The 16,593-nt window shown below is 53.3% G+C and overlaps 1 protein-coding gene and 1 non-coding gene across 3 annotated transcripts in view; both read left to right on the top strand.

Moving 5' to 3' along the window:
- SSH1 (slingshot protein phosphatase 1) overlaps positions 1-8,303 on the top strand; it is a 55,995-nt gene extending 47,692 nt beyond the window's left edge. For both annotated transcript variants that reach the window (XM_081543007.1, XM_081543008.1), the window contains 2 exons: positions 146-719; positions 2,201-8,303. In XM_081543007.1, coding sequence (XP_081399133.1) covers positions 146-719; positions 2,201-3,403 — 1,777 coding nt within the window. In that variant the 3' untranslated portion in view covers positions 3,404-8,303. The remainder of the gene's footprint in view (positions 1-145; positions 720-2,200) is intronic.
- A 6,802-nt stretch (positions 8,304-15,105) lies between these two features.
- On the top strand, positions 15,106-15,178 carry TRNAG-CCC (transfer RNA glycine (anticodon CCC)). Its single transcript has one exon. It is a non-coding gene; the product is annotated as a tRNA-Gly (tRNA).
- The last annotated feature ends 1,415 nt before the right edge of the window (positions 15,179-16,593 follow it).

Below are 16,593 nucleotides of genomic sequence, written 5' to 3'. Positions count from 1 at the left end.
TCGGGGATAAATGAACCAAGAGAGGCTTCACCCAGGTGAGCCCCTGGCGTCCACCCAAGCCTTGGGCTTCCCCTCCCGCCAGCCTCTTCCCAGGACCCTCTGGGCAGTGGCCTAGGCTCACCTTCCTCCGCCCTCCTTCCCCCAGCAAACAGCGCCACAACAAGCTGTGGCGCCAGCAGACCGACGACAGCTGCCTCCAGCAGCCTGGAGTGGACGACCCCGCGGGGCCCAGGGACTTCCAGCCAGAGACCCTGGGCAGCACCCCGGAAGCCCAGCCACCCTGCTTGGATGCCACCGCCACCCCGCCTGGGTTCCCGGGCAGCGGGGCCCTGGGGGGGCCTGCTCTGCCCTGCTGCTTCCGGCGACTCTCAGACCCCCTGCTGCGGGCCCCCAGCGACGAGACGGGCAGCCTCGTCCACCTGGAGGATCTGGAGACGGACGCTCTGCTGGAAGAAGCCGCTCAGCTGGCAGAGGCATCCCGGCTAGCCAGACCCCCCCCAGAAGGTCCTGGACTCTGCGAGAGGGAAGTGACAAAGAAACCAGAGCCGGGGAGCCCCCAGGCCCAGGGCGGCTCGTTGCCGCAGGTGGAGGAGATGGATAGGGAGGAGGCCCTGGGAGCCGGGAGGTGGGGGCGGCCTGCAGCCCAGCTTGATAACCTGCTCAACAGGGAAAACCTAAACAACAACAACAGCAAGAGGAGCTGCCCGGACGACGTGGAGGTGGGCGTGGGGGGCGGGGTGTGGCACACGTGCCTGCCGCTTCGGTTCCTCCCGGGGGGCAGCCCCTAGGTGGATTTCTGAGAGGTTCTTCAGGCCCTTGGGGATGGTAGACAGTGGAGGACCAGAGGCCCCCGAGGAATGTCTGTACACTGCCCCATTGACCCCGCTGCCCCATTCCTGCCTTACACAGGGCTTCTAAGTCTTTTTTCTTACATCAAATGTAAGACATGTAACTTGTTACCCAGCTTCAACCTTTACCAGTGTGTGGCTTCTCTGCATTACATCTCACCCCCATGCACTTTTCCACACCCCCGATTGTTGTTCAGTCGCTCAGTGGTGTCTGACTCTTTGCGACCCCATGGACTTCAGCTCGCCAGGCTTCCCTGTCCTTCACCACCTCCTGGAGGTTGTTCAGACTTGTGTCCGTTGAGTCGATGATGCCATCCAGCCCCATCTCGTCCCCTGTCACCTCCTTCTCCTCCTGTCTTCAATCTTTCCTAGCCTCAGGGTTGTTTCCAGTGAGTCTTCACATCAGGTGGAAACAAATCAAATCCCCGGTCTGTCGTTCCCATCACAAATGCTTCCGTATATAACGGGACCACAGTACCACTGCCACCTTGGGAAAATTGATAGCAGTCCCCCAGCACCGTCTTACATAAATTTACAGACCCCATTGGTGTATGAAACCCACCTCCGGCTGGTTCCGTCGTCAAGGCCGCGGGCACCCACATTAGGGTCTGTGTTAGAGTCATTCCCAAGCCGTCTTTGCCCTTCGCCACCTCTCTGCAAAGAGCACAGTCAGGTGATGGTTTCTCGGAGCCGCGCTCTGTTCTGCCAGACTTGCAGGGTCCGTCATCAGGCTGCAGACTCCAGACCTTTTCTGAAAGGGAGACCCAGTTACTGTGCCAGAAACATTATTTCACTAATTCCCACGATGCTCTGAGGGCTTCCCCAGTGGCTCAGTGGTAAAGAATCCACCTGCCGATGCAGGAGGCATGGGTCCCATTGCTGGATTGGGAAAATCCCCTGGAGAAGGAAATGGCAACCCACTCCAGTATGCCTGCCTGGGAAATCTCATGGACAGAGGAGCCTGGTGGGGTCACAGAAGAGTCAAGACATGACTGGGTGACTCAACAACAACAATGATCCTTTGAGGGCAAAGTCACCCTAGTTTCCAGGCGAGATTGGGGCACTGGAAAGGGTGCAGGTGGTGGAGGCAGGGGTTGAGAAGGGAGGCCCTTGGAAGTCCCACTCCTGGCCGTGTGGCCAAAGGATTTGTCCAGGATCGTGGGCTCGTAGCTTCCAGGAAGTTCAGTGTCTCTAACTCGTCTCTGAACCTGCATCAGTCACAGTCAAGCAGGTTCCGGTTCTGAGAGCTCTGTCCCAACACCAGCTGAAGGGAGAGCATTGCCTGCCACCATCCTTGTATTTTTCGGTCTTCAGCTTGTACTGCACCCTCACCACATTCTTTTCCCTTTCAGCATGATGCGATCTTCGGGATCCTTAACAAAGTGAAGCCTTCCTACAAATCCTGCGCCGACTGCATGTACCCTGCAGCCGGCGGGACCCCCGAGGCCTTCGGGGAGCGATGCAAGAACCCCGGTGCTCCCGCCATCTGTACCCAGCCCACCTTCCTGCCCCACCTCACATCTTCCCCCGTGGCCAGCAGGTCCCGAGCTTTGGAGAAACTGGCCTCTGGCCCAACTGAAACCGCCCCCTTCTTAGCACCAACAGGCTCAAGGAGGCCAGACACCGGTGGCCCAGGGGCCGGGGCTGCCCCGGAGCCCCCAGCCAGCCTTCTGGAACCTTCCAGAGAAACTCACAAATCCCTACCAAAGTCCCACCTCGTGAAGAATTCTCACTGTGATAAGAACCCTCCCGGCTTGGAAGCAGCAAAGGAAGACTCGCCACCCAAGAAAGATTTGAAGCCGGCCAAGGACCTGCGGCTCCTGTTCAGTAAAGAGGCTGAGAAACCCACGAGCAACAGCTACTTGATGCAGCACCAGGAGTCCATCATTCAGCTGCAGAAGGCGGGCCTGGTCCGCAAGCACACCAAAGAGCTGGAGAGGCTGAAGGGCACGCCTGCCGAGCCGGGGGCCCCGTGCCGGGACGGCCCAGCTGCCATCCCCGAGGAGAACCAGGACTCGCCTCTGCCCAGCCAGGCCCCGGGCCCCGAGAAGCCCGAGGCCAGCCCCCCTCTGCTAGAGGGAGCCCCGCTGAAGAGCCCCCCTCCCTTCCTCTGCCGCCCCGACCACACCAGTCACTTCTCCAAAGACTTCCTGAAGACCATCTGCTACACCCCCACCTCGTCCTCCATGAGCTCCAACCTGACACGGAGTTCGAGCAGCGACAGCATCCACAGCGTCCGCGGGAAGCCGGGGTTGGTGAAGCAGCGCACGCAGGAGATTGAGACCCGGCTCCGGCTGGCGGGCCTCACCGTCTCGTCCCCGCTCAAGCGCTCCCACTCCCTGGCCAAGCTCGGCAGCCTCAACTTCTCAACCGAGGACCTGTCCAGCGAGGCTGACGTGTCCACCATGGCCAACTCCCAGGACGCCAGGTTGAGCGAGTCTTCCCTCTTGCACGAGTCCCCGGCAGCTGCCAGGAGTCCGGCTGCAACCTCGAAACCGTCAGGGAAATCTGCCCCGGAAAACTTGAAAAGCCCTTCGTGGATGGGCAAAAGCTGACCCAGCTATGGCTGCGTTTGGACTTGTGCGATCCCGCCCTTTGCCGCCCTGTGGATTTCTGGTCCACCCCTGCCATCTGGATGTCTCTTAAACGATTGGCGTTATCCTCGCTTTTCCTCCCCTTCTCTTTGCAGAGGGGAGAAGAAGCAACAAAATTGCCAAACATATAGCACAAGAAGAGAGGGGGCAGCGTGGGTGTTTGTGGCCTGGGAGAACCATCAGCTGTCGGCCAGTAGACTCTGACCCCAAAGCGAGTTGTTTCCAAGAAGACTCGTGTTTTAAGAAGAGCATTTATACGGAGATACGCACGCATCAAAAACCCCTCCATGCACAACCTGCAAAAGAATAGCTGTAGTGTCGGCGTCAGCACCGCAGGGGCTTGTCTTCGCTCATGCAGGCCCTCACGGGGAAACCCTTGGATGGCACTAGAATTCCTACCTCTGATCCTGCTGTGCGCTTTGTTTATTTTTAAAAATCCGATAACGACCAAGGCCTGTTCCAGGGGGAAATGCTGTGTTAGAAAAGGTTTTTTTCGAAAGAGAACGTTTCTGTCATTGCTGTCAGGACACCCCCTACCCCCAAAAAGCGTCAAGACTTTTAAAGTTGCCTGCACCAAACACTGCTACTTAAAGCAACAGGAGGGCACAGACGCTGTCATCCGACCGACTCCGGGGTGCGTGGAGGTCCTCTAAGCTTTGACTTCCCAGTGCTGGCGTGTTGTCACAGCTGAGTGATGCGGGTCTGGCCAGCCCTGGAGGAGGCAGGGGGCAATGTGTGTGTGGCCCTTGTTGTCCCCCCCCCATCTGGGGAGAAGGACCCACAAAGTTATCGTTGAGTCTCACCTGCTGCAGAAGCCCACACGGTCCTGCAAGGGTTTCGAAGGCGCTCGAGCGTCTGGCGGGGCTGGGGAGGGGGTTCGGAGACATGGGTCACCCCACCGGGACCTCCGGCACTCAGGTTCATTAGGTCACACGTACTCAAGTCGAGGGAGGGAAAGGAGATGTCAGCAGTGAGAGACGCTCAGTCACTCAAGGAACAGCTCGGCAGCAGCTTCTGCGAGAAGCAGGACCAGTGGGAAGCTGCTCAGATGTTTACAAGTCGCCCCTTCCTGCGGTGAGAACGCTGCTCCCTGCTTCTCTGCGGCTCTTCCCAGCAGGCTGGGAAGGCTTGAGGTCCCGCCCGGCTCCAGGGGAGCCCCTCTGAGGATCTTGAGTGGAGGGACTCCTCTGATGTCAGTGGGCAAGACAGGATATTAAAACATTTTGGAGAGAGAAAAGAGGTTGGTTAGATTTAATGCAGGTGTCAGCCAACCATGGCTGGGGTGTGTGGCCCTATGAGCTAAGATGGGTTTTTTTTTTCCCATATTTTCAAGGGGCTAGCCAAAAATTACCAAACAGGCAACAGAAACCATGTAGCCTGCAAAACCGAAGATACTTTGCAATCAGGCCCTTTATAGAAAACCTTTGCTGAGCCCTGGTTTTACTTGAAAACCCAGGGCTTGCCCCAGGCCCTCGGGGAAGAAACTCCGGGGAGTTAGAAGGCCTCCCTGCCTCTTTTGTCACCTCAGGCCAAACCCTGCCCTCTTCCTAACCCAGTCCTTGCCAGCTCACCCCCAGTGTCTCTCTCCTGGGGGTGGGGGGGGCCCCTACTGGCTGAAGCTTTCCCACGGTTGCAGCTTGCCCTCAGATGGGTCCACCGGATTATTTCTGTGAAACTAGACATCCTTCAAGGGCCAGCCAAAGTCCAGAAGTGGGTAAATGAGTCTCCATCTTACATTGGTCCAAACTGAGCCTCTCAGAGCAACCCACACAGAGTCTTCAGAAACAAGGCCAGTCCATGTTTCAACTCGTGGGTAGAGCTTTTGCAAAAAACCCTCTCTCCAGAAACTTTTTCTCCCTGACCTTTTTTTTTTTAAGTATATGTTATTTCACCTTATAGGAATTTGTTTCCCCACCACTGTCAATTGGAATCACCTTAGATGATCCACTTATTCCAGAAAACCCAGTTGGGTTTCCGCTTCTCTCTCAGCCAACACAAGAGCATGGTCTCAAAGAAAAAGGTGTCAGGTTCAGTGTTTCGCCAAATTGCATTTCATGTAGGTCAATTTTTGTGTCAAAAGAATCCTGTAGATTTGATGATGACCAGCTTATGTTTTGTTTTTTTTTTTAAACCATGCCTGGGTATGATGTATTTTTGAAGACCTTCATTTTGAAAGCCATAGTGTTTATTATCCAGTTAAAGGATAGGAGGAGGATTACAAAGATGAGAGGGTCTTTGGCTTTTGGCAGAGTTATCCATTCATTGTCAGAAGTTAGTCTGTTAACATTGAAACTAGGGCCCAGGTCCCCACTGTAAGAGCAAAGCAAAGCCTTCTTGATGGGTAACATTCTAGCCTGGAGAAGAGGATGAAAGTTTTTCTCCGAGACCCAGATCGGTGGTGTAGAAACCTACGGTGGATTGCTATTTTGACCAGAGCGTTCTACCAGGCTTGGGGGCATCTTGACAAAGACAGATGCATTAGTGGTCTCTGAAAAGAAAGCTTGCACCATAAGCTATGCCTCTTCTTGACCAATGCTTTGTCTGTACGCTTAACGGATGGGGGAAATTCCGAATGTGGGTGGCAGAGGTTTATGCTGTGAAAGTCATGGATTTTGGTGACCAGCTGTCTTCATGGAATGCCTTTGTTGAACTAGGCAAGAGCAGAAGGTTTCTGAATCAGCTTGGTACCCCATAAATTCAGCTGCATTTCTTCCTCCCCCTCCACCTCCCTCCCGCTTTCCCTCCCATTCGCACGGCATGCCAGCAGGAGACCCAGTTTGTCTAGGTCTTCCTCTTGCGTTGATATGCGGAGGTCTTCCCATTGAGTTTTGTTGAGTCGAAGCAGGGAACTGGTCAGAGAGAGAGGGGAAACTGTGCTGCCCTCTGGTCGGCACTTGACCTTGCCGATTTCCATGTCTTTTTCTCGTGGCAGTGTGCATCACTGCATGAACGTCTTGAGACCAGGGTTCTTGCCCCCGGTCTCCCCTGCCTCCTTGGTCTCAGTGCAGGCACCCGTGCCCACCTCCAGGCCACCAAATAGATCTCTGCTGGGTGGGGGCACCCGTTCCACCGGGCAGGAGACTGCTCTGTCCAGCCTCCTTCTGCTCCATCCCACCCTCTCCAGCTAAGAAAGCATTCCAGCCCTTTAAAGCCTTTTCCCTCCTGGATAAGCCTAGAGGATGGATACCTAGGGTGGAGCCAGAACGGCCATAGAATTAACATCAGAACAACCCTGTATGTCAGCCTTGGCACTGAGGCCCCATCCCAGGGGCCTCTGCTCCTTAGTGAGAAGAAGTGCTGGCATCTAGTCAAGGTCACGTGCGGAATCTCACCCAAGGTGTCTGAAGACCAACGCGCTGTCTGTCGCCTGGAAACGCTGCTCTGGCTTGCCAGCCAACAGGGCTTCCCTGGACCCCCTTAGGCAGCGAGGGAACCTCTTCCCCTCCAGCAGGGTAGCCAGGCAGGTGGGAGATTTGGGACATCCAGACAGCATGGTGCAGGCTCACCTGCTCTTGTCCTACCCCCAGCATCTTGGCCAGATGAAGGTACTTACAGATCCCTGTGTTCAGCTACTTGGTCTTTTTATCATCTGCTCTGGAGAAGGAAATGGCAACCCAGTCCAGTATGCTTGCCTGGAAAATCCCATGGATGGAGGAACCTGGTAGGCTACAGTCCGTGGGGTCGCAAAGAGTCGGACACGACTGAGTGACTTCACTTTGTTTCTGCAGATGAATACCTGTGTGTGTGAGATCGTTCTGCACAGATACATATATTTGAGTCTATACATCTGTCTCTTAAATGAGAGCATCACGTGCGTTCCCCTTCCCTCATCCACACACAAGCCTGTCACCCGAGTTGTGGAGCGGGTCCCCTTGAATGGTCTGGAGCGAGTCACCTTGAATGGTCTGACGCGACACCGTGCGGTGGATCTGGATGTGACCACCTCGGTTTTTTTGTCCTGTAGTAGACCCCCGTGGCCCCAGCTGGTGTCAGTCTCCTAGCGGGACCCTTTAGAGCCAGATGCCCGTCCTCCACTGTCCCTCTGTCAGCCGCGCCGCGCAAGGAGATGGCCGCTCCCTCCCGCCTCCTCGACACTGTAATTATTGTTTTACAATCGAGTGCCTTAATAATAGTTTACAAATACTGTGTATTTATGGGCAGCCGTTCCGCTTTCGCCTTCTGTGATTGGATACTTTGCCTTGTCCGCGCTGGTTGGCGCTGGGGCTGGAGTTTGCCTGCCCCATACTTGGGCTGATCTACTAGGCGGCCCCCCGTGCCTGCCCACAGCCAGGCCAGGGGCATCGCTAGAAGCAGCGCTGGCTGGCGGTCCCTATGGGCAAGGCAGGAGCTGTTTCAGCCGAAGGCCTGTAGTAAGCGAAGAAAAGACAGGATTGGTAGGCCGGCCAGCTTAGGCCCCCTCTGGACCACAGCCCTGCCCCTCCCCTATACCCTCCCCATCACACAGCTATTCTCCTGTTCAGTAGAGTTTTTATTACTACCTTGACCCTCCTGTTTCCCTCTCTTTTCATGTCCTGAGCTCTTTGCAACAAAATGCAGGTACAGACCACCCTCCCCAGTCAGGAGCTCCCCTCCTCCCAAGATAGCCTGCCCTTTGGTTTTCAGAAGCTGCCAGTGGGTGCCAGTGTGTTGCGTTATGATATCAATGATTTTTTTATTATATATTGTTTTTCTTCTTGTTTTTTTTATATTATATATTTAAAAGGCAGTATCTTTTGTACTGTGAATTTGCAGTAGAAGATGCATAATGCACTTTTTTTTTTTTTACTTCTGTTGGTGTGTACTGTATATAGTCTGTGTGCTTCTTGTGAGGAAAATAAACTTTTTCTTTATAAATGCTCAATGACCTCTGAACTTGTGCAAAAAGAAAAATAAAGCAGCAGCCCTTCCAGCCCTGGCTAGTAGAGTCAAGACACAGCTGTGTGCTGGCCCCACGCTAAACACCTGGACAAGTGAGACCAGAGAAAGAACCAGGAGAAAGGTCAGCTGCTGCAGAAATCATCTTTTTTTCCTTTCTGATCTTGCCAGTAAGAAAGAGCAGGCCTACTTGTGGGTGGTCACTTGTATACCAAAAAAACCTGTCCTGTCTGCCCCCACCTTGGGTGGGACTTGAACCTGAGGGGTGTGCTGGAGAAATTCACCACCTTAACTGCTCACACAGAAGAGGGGATGGGGAGGGGGGGCTCATCGTGGCTAATGGCCAAGACAGAAACCCCAGGGAACCCCAGTCACCAGACACAGCAAAGACTTACGCCGAGCTCAGGGCACAGTCCACTGCAGATCACAGCTTTTGGTGGCTCTCCTCCCATGGTGTCTGAGCCAAGCCAGGCTGCTTCCAACAGAAAACCCTGCCTTCCAGCAGGGCAAATGGAGCTCATATTTCCTCTTCGCTGCCTTTGGGTGCCATGTCTGACAGTCCCATGGGCGAGTCACATGGGTGAGTGTCAACCATCCGCCACTAGTGCCTTGACGGGACCACGAAATTCCAGAGCCTATGGGTCCAGAAACAGTACATACTCCATTTAGTTCATCTAGACTTACTCCGCCCCTCACCTGTACTCACGGAGATGGGTAGATAAACCAGGATGCAAGTTTTTCACTTAATAAGAGTTATAACCGTCAAGGGGAACTTCACTGGCAATCCAGTGGTTAAGAATCCACCTTTCAATGCAGGGGACACTGGTTGGATCCCTGGTCGGGTAACTAAAGTCCTATGTGCCATCAGCAAAAAAAAAAAAGGATATCGTAAAATAAAAAAAAAATTACTATAAGCATCAAGCCAACCAGATTACTCTCATTTGCCGATGAGCACATTGAGTCCTTCTAGGAAAATCTGCACTTGAAGCCAGATTATGGTTGCTGTGCTCAGTCGCTCAGTTGTCTGACTCTTTGCGACCCCATGGACTATAGCCCGCAAGACTCGTGTCCATGGGGTACTCCAGGCAAGAATACTGGAGTGTGTTGCCATTTTCTCCTCCAGGGGATCTTCCTGACCTAGGGATTATACTCACCTCTCCTGCATTCGCAGGCAGATTCATTACCACTGAGCCACCTGGGAAGCCCAAATTATGGTTAGGAATTGCTTATTCAGTAGAAAATTGAAGCAGAAGGTGAGTGGGGTGACTGCTGACTGGCCCCATCAAGCTGTAATGTACCCCTCTCTGTATGTGAGGTTTTTAGAACTGAACCACTGAGGTTCATGGTTCAGGACACTCTTCCTAGACAAGGCTGGAGACCCCTAACATTCTCTTCAGGCTCCCAAGGTGAATCCGAGCCAGAGGAGGGGGTCCAGCACTCCTTGCGATTCCCGTAATTTCCCTGGGAATTGTGATGGCCACGTCTAGAAAACCATTGAAATAGGAATGCGGTGCAGTTGAGTAGGTTTTCCTTCCGCCAGTTACAATCACATTCCACACATGTTTTCTGCAGACAACACCCACCCTTCCACATCACCCTTCCAGAATGTGGGTGTTCCCAGATCACCAGATACTCTCTTCACTCAGGTCCCCAGAGAACCTTCCTGTGACTGACTGCTTTAAACCTGATCTTGTCCTCAGAGTAGCAAGCCTGAGGTCACGTGGGGCCCCAGGTCTTGCCTCCAGGGGCCGTGGGCATGCAGGGAAACAGCTGCATGCTCGTGGAAGCCCATCCTGGTTAGACCTCAGAAGAAGTTCCAGGAGGCAGAGCGTTGAGTTCATGGCGTTTCAGAAGGATTCACTGCATGGTAGGGAAGCCCCTTCCAAAGGTGTCCAGCAGCGGTGCACCAGGTCAGCCCTGCCCAGGACAGGCCATCCACCCACCCCTACGCGCTCACAGGAGGGAGTAGAACTATATTCCTGAGACTTCCGCATACCCAGCACTTTAATGAACCCCGTGGAACCCTCCAAAGGCCCTTTGATGTTACCCTTAGTTTTCAGTTGAAGAATCAGACCTGCAGGGTGTAAGTCATTTGGCCAAAGTGACCTCTAAAAGGGGGTGAAGCCAGGAGGTACTACTCCTTCTCCACCCGAAACCCTCCCAGATGGGTCCCCCCACCACAGAAGTATAAAGCAGCAAGCTGAAGCAGCATTTGATCCCCCTGTAGGTACCAGCAGGAAAACATTGAGTCAGAAATGAAGCCTCCGGCCCCAGGGAAATCTGACCCACTTCAAAGGCTACCTCGGCGGGCAGCACAAGGTGTGTTTCCCGCCCCCAGATCGAATTCACTGTATTTGACCTTTAAAGGGAAGCTGCTCACGCACCCTGAAGTATTCTGGCAAAGTGTCTGGTGTCAGCCCCACATTCCTCTTTGTTGTTATTAACTGTTTCTGCAAGTGAAGGGTGAGCAGAAGCCCTAGCACAGAAAAGGATGCTTGGGAATTGGATGCTAAGAGATAGATTCTCCCACAGGCAGCTGGGGGTGCAGAACTCCTTCTGGTTTTGAAATTGGATCTCACAACAGGTGAAGGACAGTGCTACCGACCTCGTGGGGCCAATAATTTGAGAATTAGCCGATGATGTATGCAAACCTCTTCTCTGCTGGCACACAACCTGCTGAGTCAGTGGCTGCTACTGTTGGTGCCGGCGGGAGGGGAGAAGGAGGCCAGCTGCAACCAGCATCTGGGTGCAGGTGTTTCGTGTGTGTTACTAGGGTGATCCTCACGGTAGAGGGGACTGTTCTACAAATGAAGAGGTGGAAGCTCCAGAGAGGTTAGGTCACCTGGATTGGGGCCACACAGCCAGGAAGGGACAGAAGCTCAGAGTGCCTGACTCCAAATTCATACACTTTCTACCTTACCATCTTCTCTCCAAAAGAGACAACCAACCCTTCGTGGGCTTTGTACTTGATACATGCGTGCCCAGTTGCTTCAGTTGTGTCTGACTCCTTGCAACCCCATGGGCAGACTCTTTGCAACCATAGCCTGCCAGGCTCCTCTGTCCATGGGGATGCTCCAGGCAAGAATACTAGAGCGGGTCGCCATGCACTCCTCAGGGGATCTTCCTGACCCAGGGATCGAACCTGCATCTCCTGCTTTGTAGGCAGATTCTTTACCATTGAGCCACCAGGGAAGCCCAGTGCATAGTAAGCGCTCAGGTCAGTTCAGTCGCTCAGTCATGTCCGACTCTTTGCAACCCCATGAACTGCAGCACGCCAGGCCTCCCTGTCCATCACCGACACCCGGAATTTACCCAAACTCATGTCCATTGAGTTGGTGATGCCATCCAACCATCTCATCCTCTGTTGTCCCCTTCTCCTCCTGCCCTCAATCTTTCCCAGCATCAGGGTCTTTTCCAGTGAGTCAGCTCTTCACATGAGGTGGCCAAAGTATTGGAGTTTTAGCTTCAACATCAGTCCTTCCAATGAACACCCAGGACTGATCTCCTTTAGGATGGACTGGATGGATCTCCTTGCAGTCCAAGGGACTCTCAAGAGTCTTCTCCAACACCACAGTTCAAAAGCATCAATTCTTTGGCGCATCCCCTGGATCATCGAAAAAGCAAGAGAGTTCCAGAAAAACATCTATTTCTGCTTTATTGACTATGCCAAAGCCTTTGACTGTCTGGATCACAATAAACTGGAAAATTCTGAAAGAGATGGGAATACCAGACCACATGACCTGCCTCTTGAGAAACCTGTATGCAGGTCAGGAAGCAACAGAACTGGACATGGAACAACAGACTGGTTCCAAATAGCAAAAGGAGTACGTCAAGGCTGTATATTGTCACCCTGCTTATTTAACTTGTATGCAGAGTACATCATGAGAAACGCTGAGCTGGAAGAAACACAAGCTGGAATCAAGATTGCCACGAGAAATATCAATAACCTCAGATATGCACATGACACCACCCTTATGGCAGAAAGTGAAGAAGAACTAAAGAGCCTCTTGATGAAAGTGAAAGAGGAGAGTGAAAAAGTTGGCTTAAAGCTCAACATTCAGCAAACTAAGATCATGGCATCTGGTCCCATCACTTCATGGCAAATAGATGGGGAAACAGTGGCTGACTTTATTTTTTGGGTCTCCAAAATCACTGCAGATGGTGACTGCAGCCAGGAAATTAAAAGATGCTTACTCCTTGGAAGGAAAGTTATGACCAACCTAGACAGCATATTAAAAAGCAGAGACATTGTCAACAAAGTTCTGTCTAGTCAAAGCTATGGTTTTTCCAGTAGTCATGTATGGATGTGAGAGTTGGACTATAAGGTAAGCGCTCAGTCAGTTTCAAATGAGCATAAATGAATGAGATATGCTGTGAAAATGACTGCCAAGTGTCAGTCACCACAGCTGGGAAAGCTTGGGGGCACCCACAACTGCCTAAACCAACACACACACACACACTCACACACACATACCACAGCTGGGATAGCTTGGGGGCACCCACAACTGCCTAAACCACATTCTTGCAGGATCAGGACCGGAATTGACCACCTCGAGGCCGCTGCACACTGGGCTTGGCTCACTGGACTGGGCCCCTCCACCCCCCCCCCGCCCCGTCCACCCCCCCCGCCCCCTCCACCCCCTCGCCCCTCCCTGTCTACACTAGGTGTTTGCCATGCAAGAATCAACGAATCCAGAGTTTAGTTCCAGTCCAGAAGAATCTGAAAGGTCATCCAGACCAGACTCCTTTGTAACATCCATCCATTCAGTCATTCTCCCCCATTGCTGTGCTCCTGCCCGAGGCAGAGAGGAGCCTCTGTTTCACCCCCCGCGGGTCCTGACGGAAAGCCCGCCTGTGAAAGGCAGGAAGGAAATATACAACCTGCCAGTGGCAGTGGGGCTAGGTGGGCAGGAGTCCAGCTTGATGTTTTCCCCTCTCTTTATCAATTCCAGAATCCCTCCAAATAGAATTGTTGTTACTTTCATACTTCAAAAGCAAAATGTAAAGATTTCATAAAACAATGGGCTTCCCTGGTAGCTCAGCCTGGTCAAGACTCCAGCTGTAATGCAGGAGACACCGGTTCAATTCCTGGGTCGGGAAGATCCCCTGGAGAAGGAATAGGCTACCCTCTCCAGTATTCATGGGCTTCCTTGGTGGCTCAGACGGTAAAGAATCTGCCTACAGTGTGGAAGACCTGGGTTTGATCCCTGGGTTGGGAAGATCCCCTGGAGGAGGGCATGACAACCCACTCTAGTATTCTTGTCTGGAGAATCCCCAAGGACGGAGGAACTTTGGCATTGAGCTAAGATTTGTTCTCCAGTCTCCCAGACTTCTGGTTCTAGGGAATTCAGCACAGCATTTGCGCAGGGTGGGTGGTCCTTTCTCTCCTCTGATGGGGTAACATGGGCCCCCCGGAGCAGAGATCACACTCAGATCACTGCAGCTCGGAGGGGCCAGGCTGGGGCTCACTATCCTGGTCTGTATGCTTCTCCAAGCCACTTGTGCCCACCCTCCGAGCCCTTGGGGCCTGGCTTCCTGGGCAGCTGCCTAGAACCCTGCACTTACAAGGGCCCCGCGACTGGTCTGATGCTCTGCCATCGCGGGCTGTAATTCTTTAATGAGGGCTAGGCCTTTTCATATCCCACTGGGCCCCGCAGAGGATGTGGCCGGTCCTGGCAGCGTCACCACACTTAATCAAGGGCTTTGGAGCAAGACAGCCCGAGGTCTTGCCCCCTAATTCACCCACTCTGTGACCCAGAGTGCCGGCTTTCACCTCTCCATGCCCCCTTTTCCTCGTTTGAAGAACAGGGATGACCTCATAGCGCTGCCACAACGATGCGTGCCATATCATCGGCACACAGCCGAGACCCGTGAATGTAGATATTATTTGCTAGACGAAGTACTGAGCACATATCCTGGCACAAAGCCCTCCCTCCGTGAGGAGCCCCTGTAATCGTGGGAAAGACAGAGATCAGCCGCCCGCAGACCAGCCCTGTTGACGGCAGCTCCTCTTCCCACGCTGTTTCCTTAGCATCCTCTGAAGGGCCGAGGGAAGCCGGCCGCCGCGAGCTCCCAGAGGAGGGCTTTGGCTGGGCTGTGCACACGTGTGTCTTCCTCCTCCTCCCTCTCCTCCCCACCGCTGACCCCATGGAGGATGCCATCTCTGCCTCCCTCCCAACACAAACCCCATTTGTTCCCAACCTGGACCCAAGCGGTTCTTCTTCTCAACAGGCCTTTGGGGAGGGGAACGGTGTGGGCGGCTTGTGAGCGTGGGCTTGTCTCTGCTGCAATCCAGAGGTACATCCTGTTCTGGCGTTGCCATGGCACAGCCAAACATCTGCCACAACAGACGGCTAGGGCTGGCGGCTGGCAGCGAGGCTGCGGACGGGTGAGGGCCAGGACGTCCCCCCCTCTACCGCCACCCAGACACACATGCACGCACAGACTCACATCCACGTGCAGACACACGCATGCACGCACGCATGCAAGTTGACTTTCCAGAACAGGCAGATTTCCCATAGAGAAGGGTTCCCAATTCTCTTCCTGGAGAGCAGCCCTGGCAGGGGCCAGGTTGTCCCGAATTCTCATCCTGGTCAGCCCACAGCCAGCTTCCCGGATCCCGATCTGCTCCTGAAATGGAATTCATTTTCCTGGCTGTTACTGCTTTTCCTGATTCGAAAGTAAAACCTGGTTGTTGTAACACAGTCACATGATGTAGCCGACTGACAAGAGCTGCCCTCGTGGTGTAAGAGTACATACCTCTCATTAAAAATACACAGGCAGGGACTTCCCTGGTGGTCCAGTGGCTAAGGCTCTGCACTCCCAATGCAGTGGATCCGGGTTCGATCCCTGGTTGGGGAACCAGATCCTACATGCCACAACTAAGAGTTTCCATGCCAAAACCAGGAGATCCTGCAGGTAGCAATGCAGATCCTGCGTGCCACAACTAAGACCTGGTGCAGCCAGATAAGTAAAATAGAAATACTTAAAAAATACCTGGGCAGAAAGTGCAGGGAGCAGCACCTGACCCACAGCACACACTGTACACGTGTCTGTTAAATAAAACAATTTGTTAGCATGATCTGATTCCATCTTGCTGTGCAGGTGTCAGGAACACATTTTCTAGAGGAGGAAACTGAGGCCTAGGGGTGCCCAGTGGGATCTGAACCCAAGTTATGCCAACCCTAGTGCTCCAAGCCCAGATTGCTCCACCCTCTCAAACCCCCACCCTTGGCTGCTTCCTGAACACCTTGCAGGGTCCCTTCCAACCCTCTGATCACAGGCCCCAGCCCTGATCTCATTCCTGCTGGAGGCCCCAGGGATCCAGCCAAGGTCACAGACCTGGCCCTAGACTCCTTGAAGCCACCCCTGGTCTGAGGCCTTTGAGGATTTGTTTCACAGGTTTGTGCTGTGTCCCCATGTTCTCAGGATGTCAGCACTCTCTGCCTCTCCCCAAGGCCTAGGCATTGGTGACATCACACCCCTTTCCTCTGCCCTCTTTCTCTCCCCTTCCGTGGGGGCTCGGTTGAGACCATAATGTTAGTAATAACAGTGACATTTCTTGAGCCATACTGAACAAGGTGGACTTTGTTATCACCATTTTTCAGATGAGACTCAGAAGGTAAATGACTTTGTGGCCAGATGGTCCAGCCAGAAGGTAGACAATTCCAGAATCAACTCCAGGAAACCATCCCCAGCAGCACCTCCTCCCGCCCCAATTCTAGAAGAAATGGCTGTTCTGTCCCAGCACCCCATGGGCACGCTCAAGACCAGTATCCTGGAACTTCCCTGGCCGCCCAGTGGCTAAGACTCCATGCTCCCAATGCAGGGGCCCCGGTTTGATCCCTGGTTAGGGAATTGGAGGAGGAAATGGCAATCCACTCCGGTATTCTTGCCAGGATAATCCCATGGACAGAGGAACCTGGCGGGCTACAGTCCATGGGGTTGCAGAGTTGGACACAACTGAGTGACTGAGTACTCACTCAGGGAACTAGATCCCACATTCCACCACTGAAGATCCTCCCTGCCACAGCTAAGACCTGGGGCAGCCAAAATAAATAAAAATAAATACTAAAAAAGACCACGAACCCCGCTCAAGTTTATTGTGGTTCACCCTGTCCCTGTACCTGACAAAGTAGGTGCTCAATAAACATTTGTTAAATGAATAAACAATTAAATGAGTGAATGGTGAAACTTCTCTTTTCCCCACTTGGGCCAGGAGAAGTTTGGGAGAATCAGGCCTGAGTTTGATTCATTCCTCTGCCACTTCCTGGCTG

The sequence above is a fragment of the Giraffa tippelskirchi genome, chromosome 11 (assembly GCF_054371585.1).
Source record: "Giraffa tippelskirchi isolate mGirTip1 chromosome 11, T2T-mGirTip1v1.2.pri, whole genome shotgun sequence".
Taxonomy (NCBI): domain Eukaryota; kingdom Metazoa; phylum Chordata; class Mammalia; order Artiodactyla; family Giraffidae; genus Giraffa; species Giraffa tippelskirchi.
This window is presented reverse-complemented; position numbering and strand designations above follow the sequence as displayed.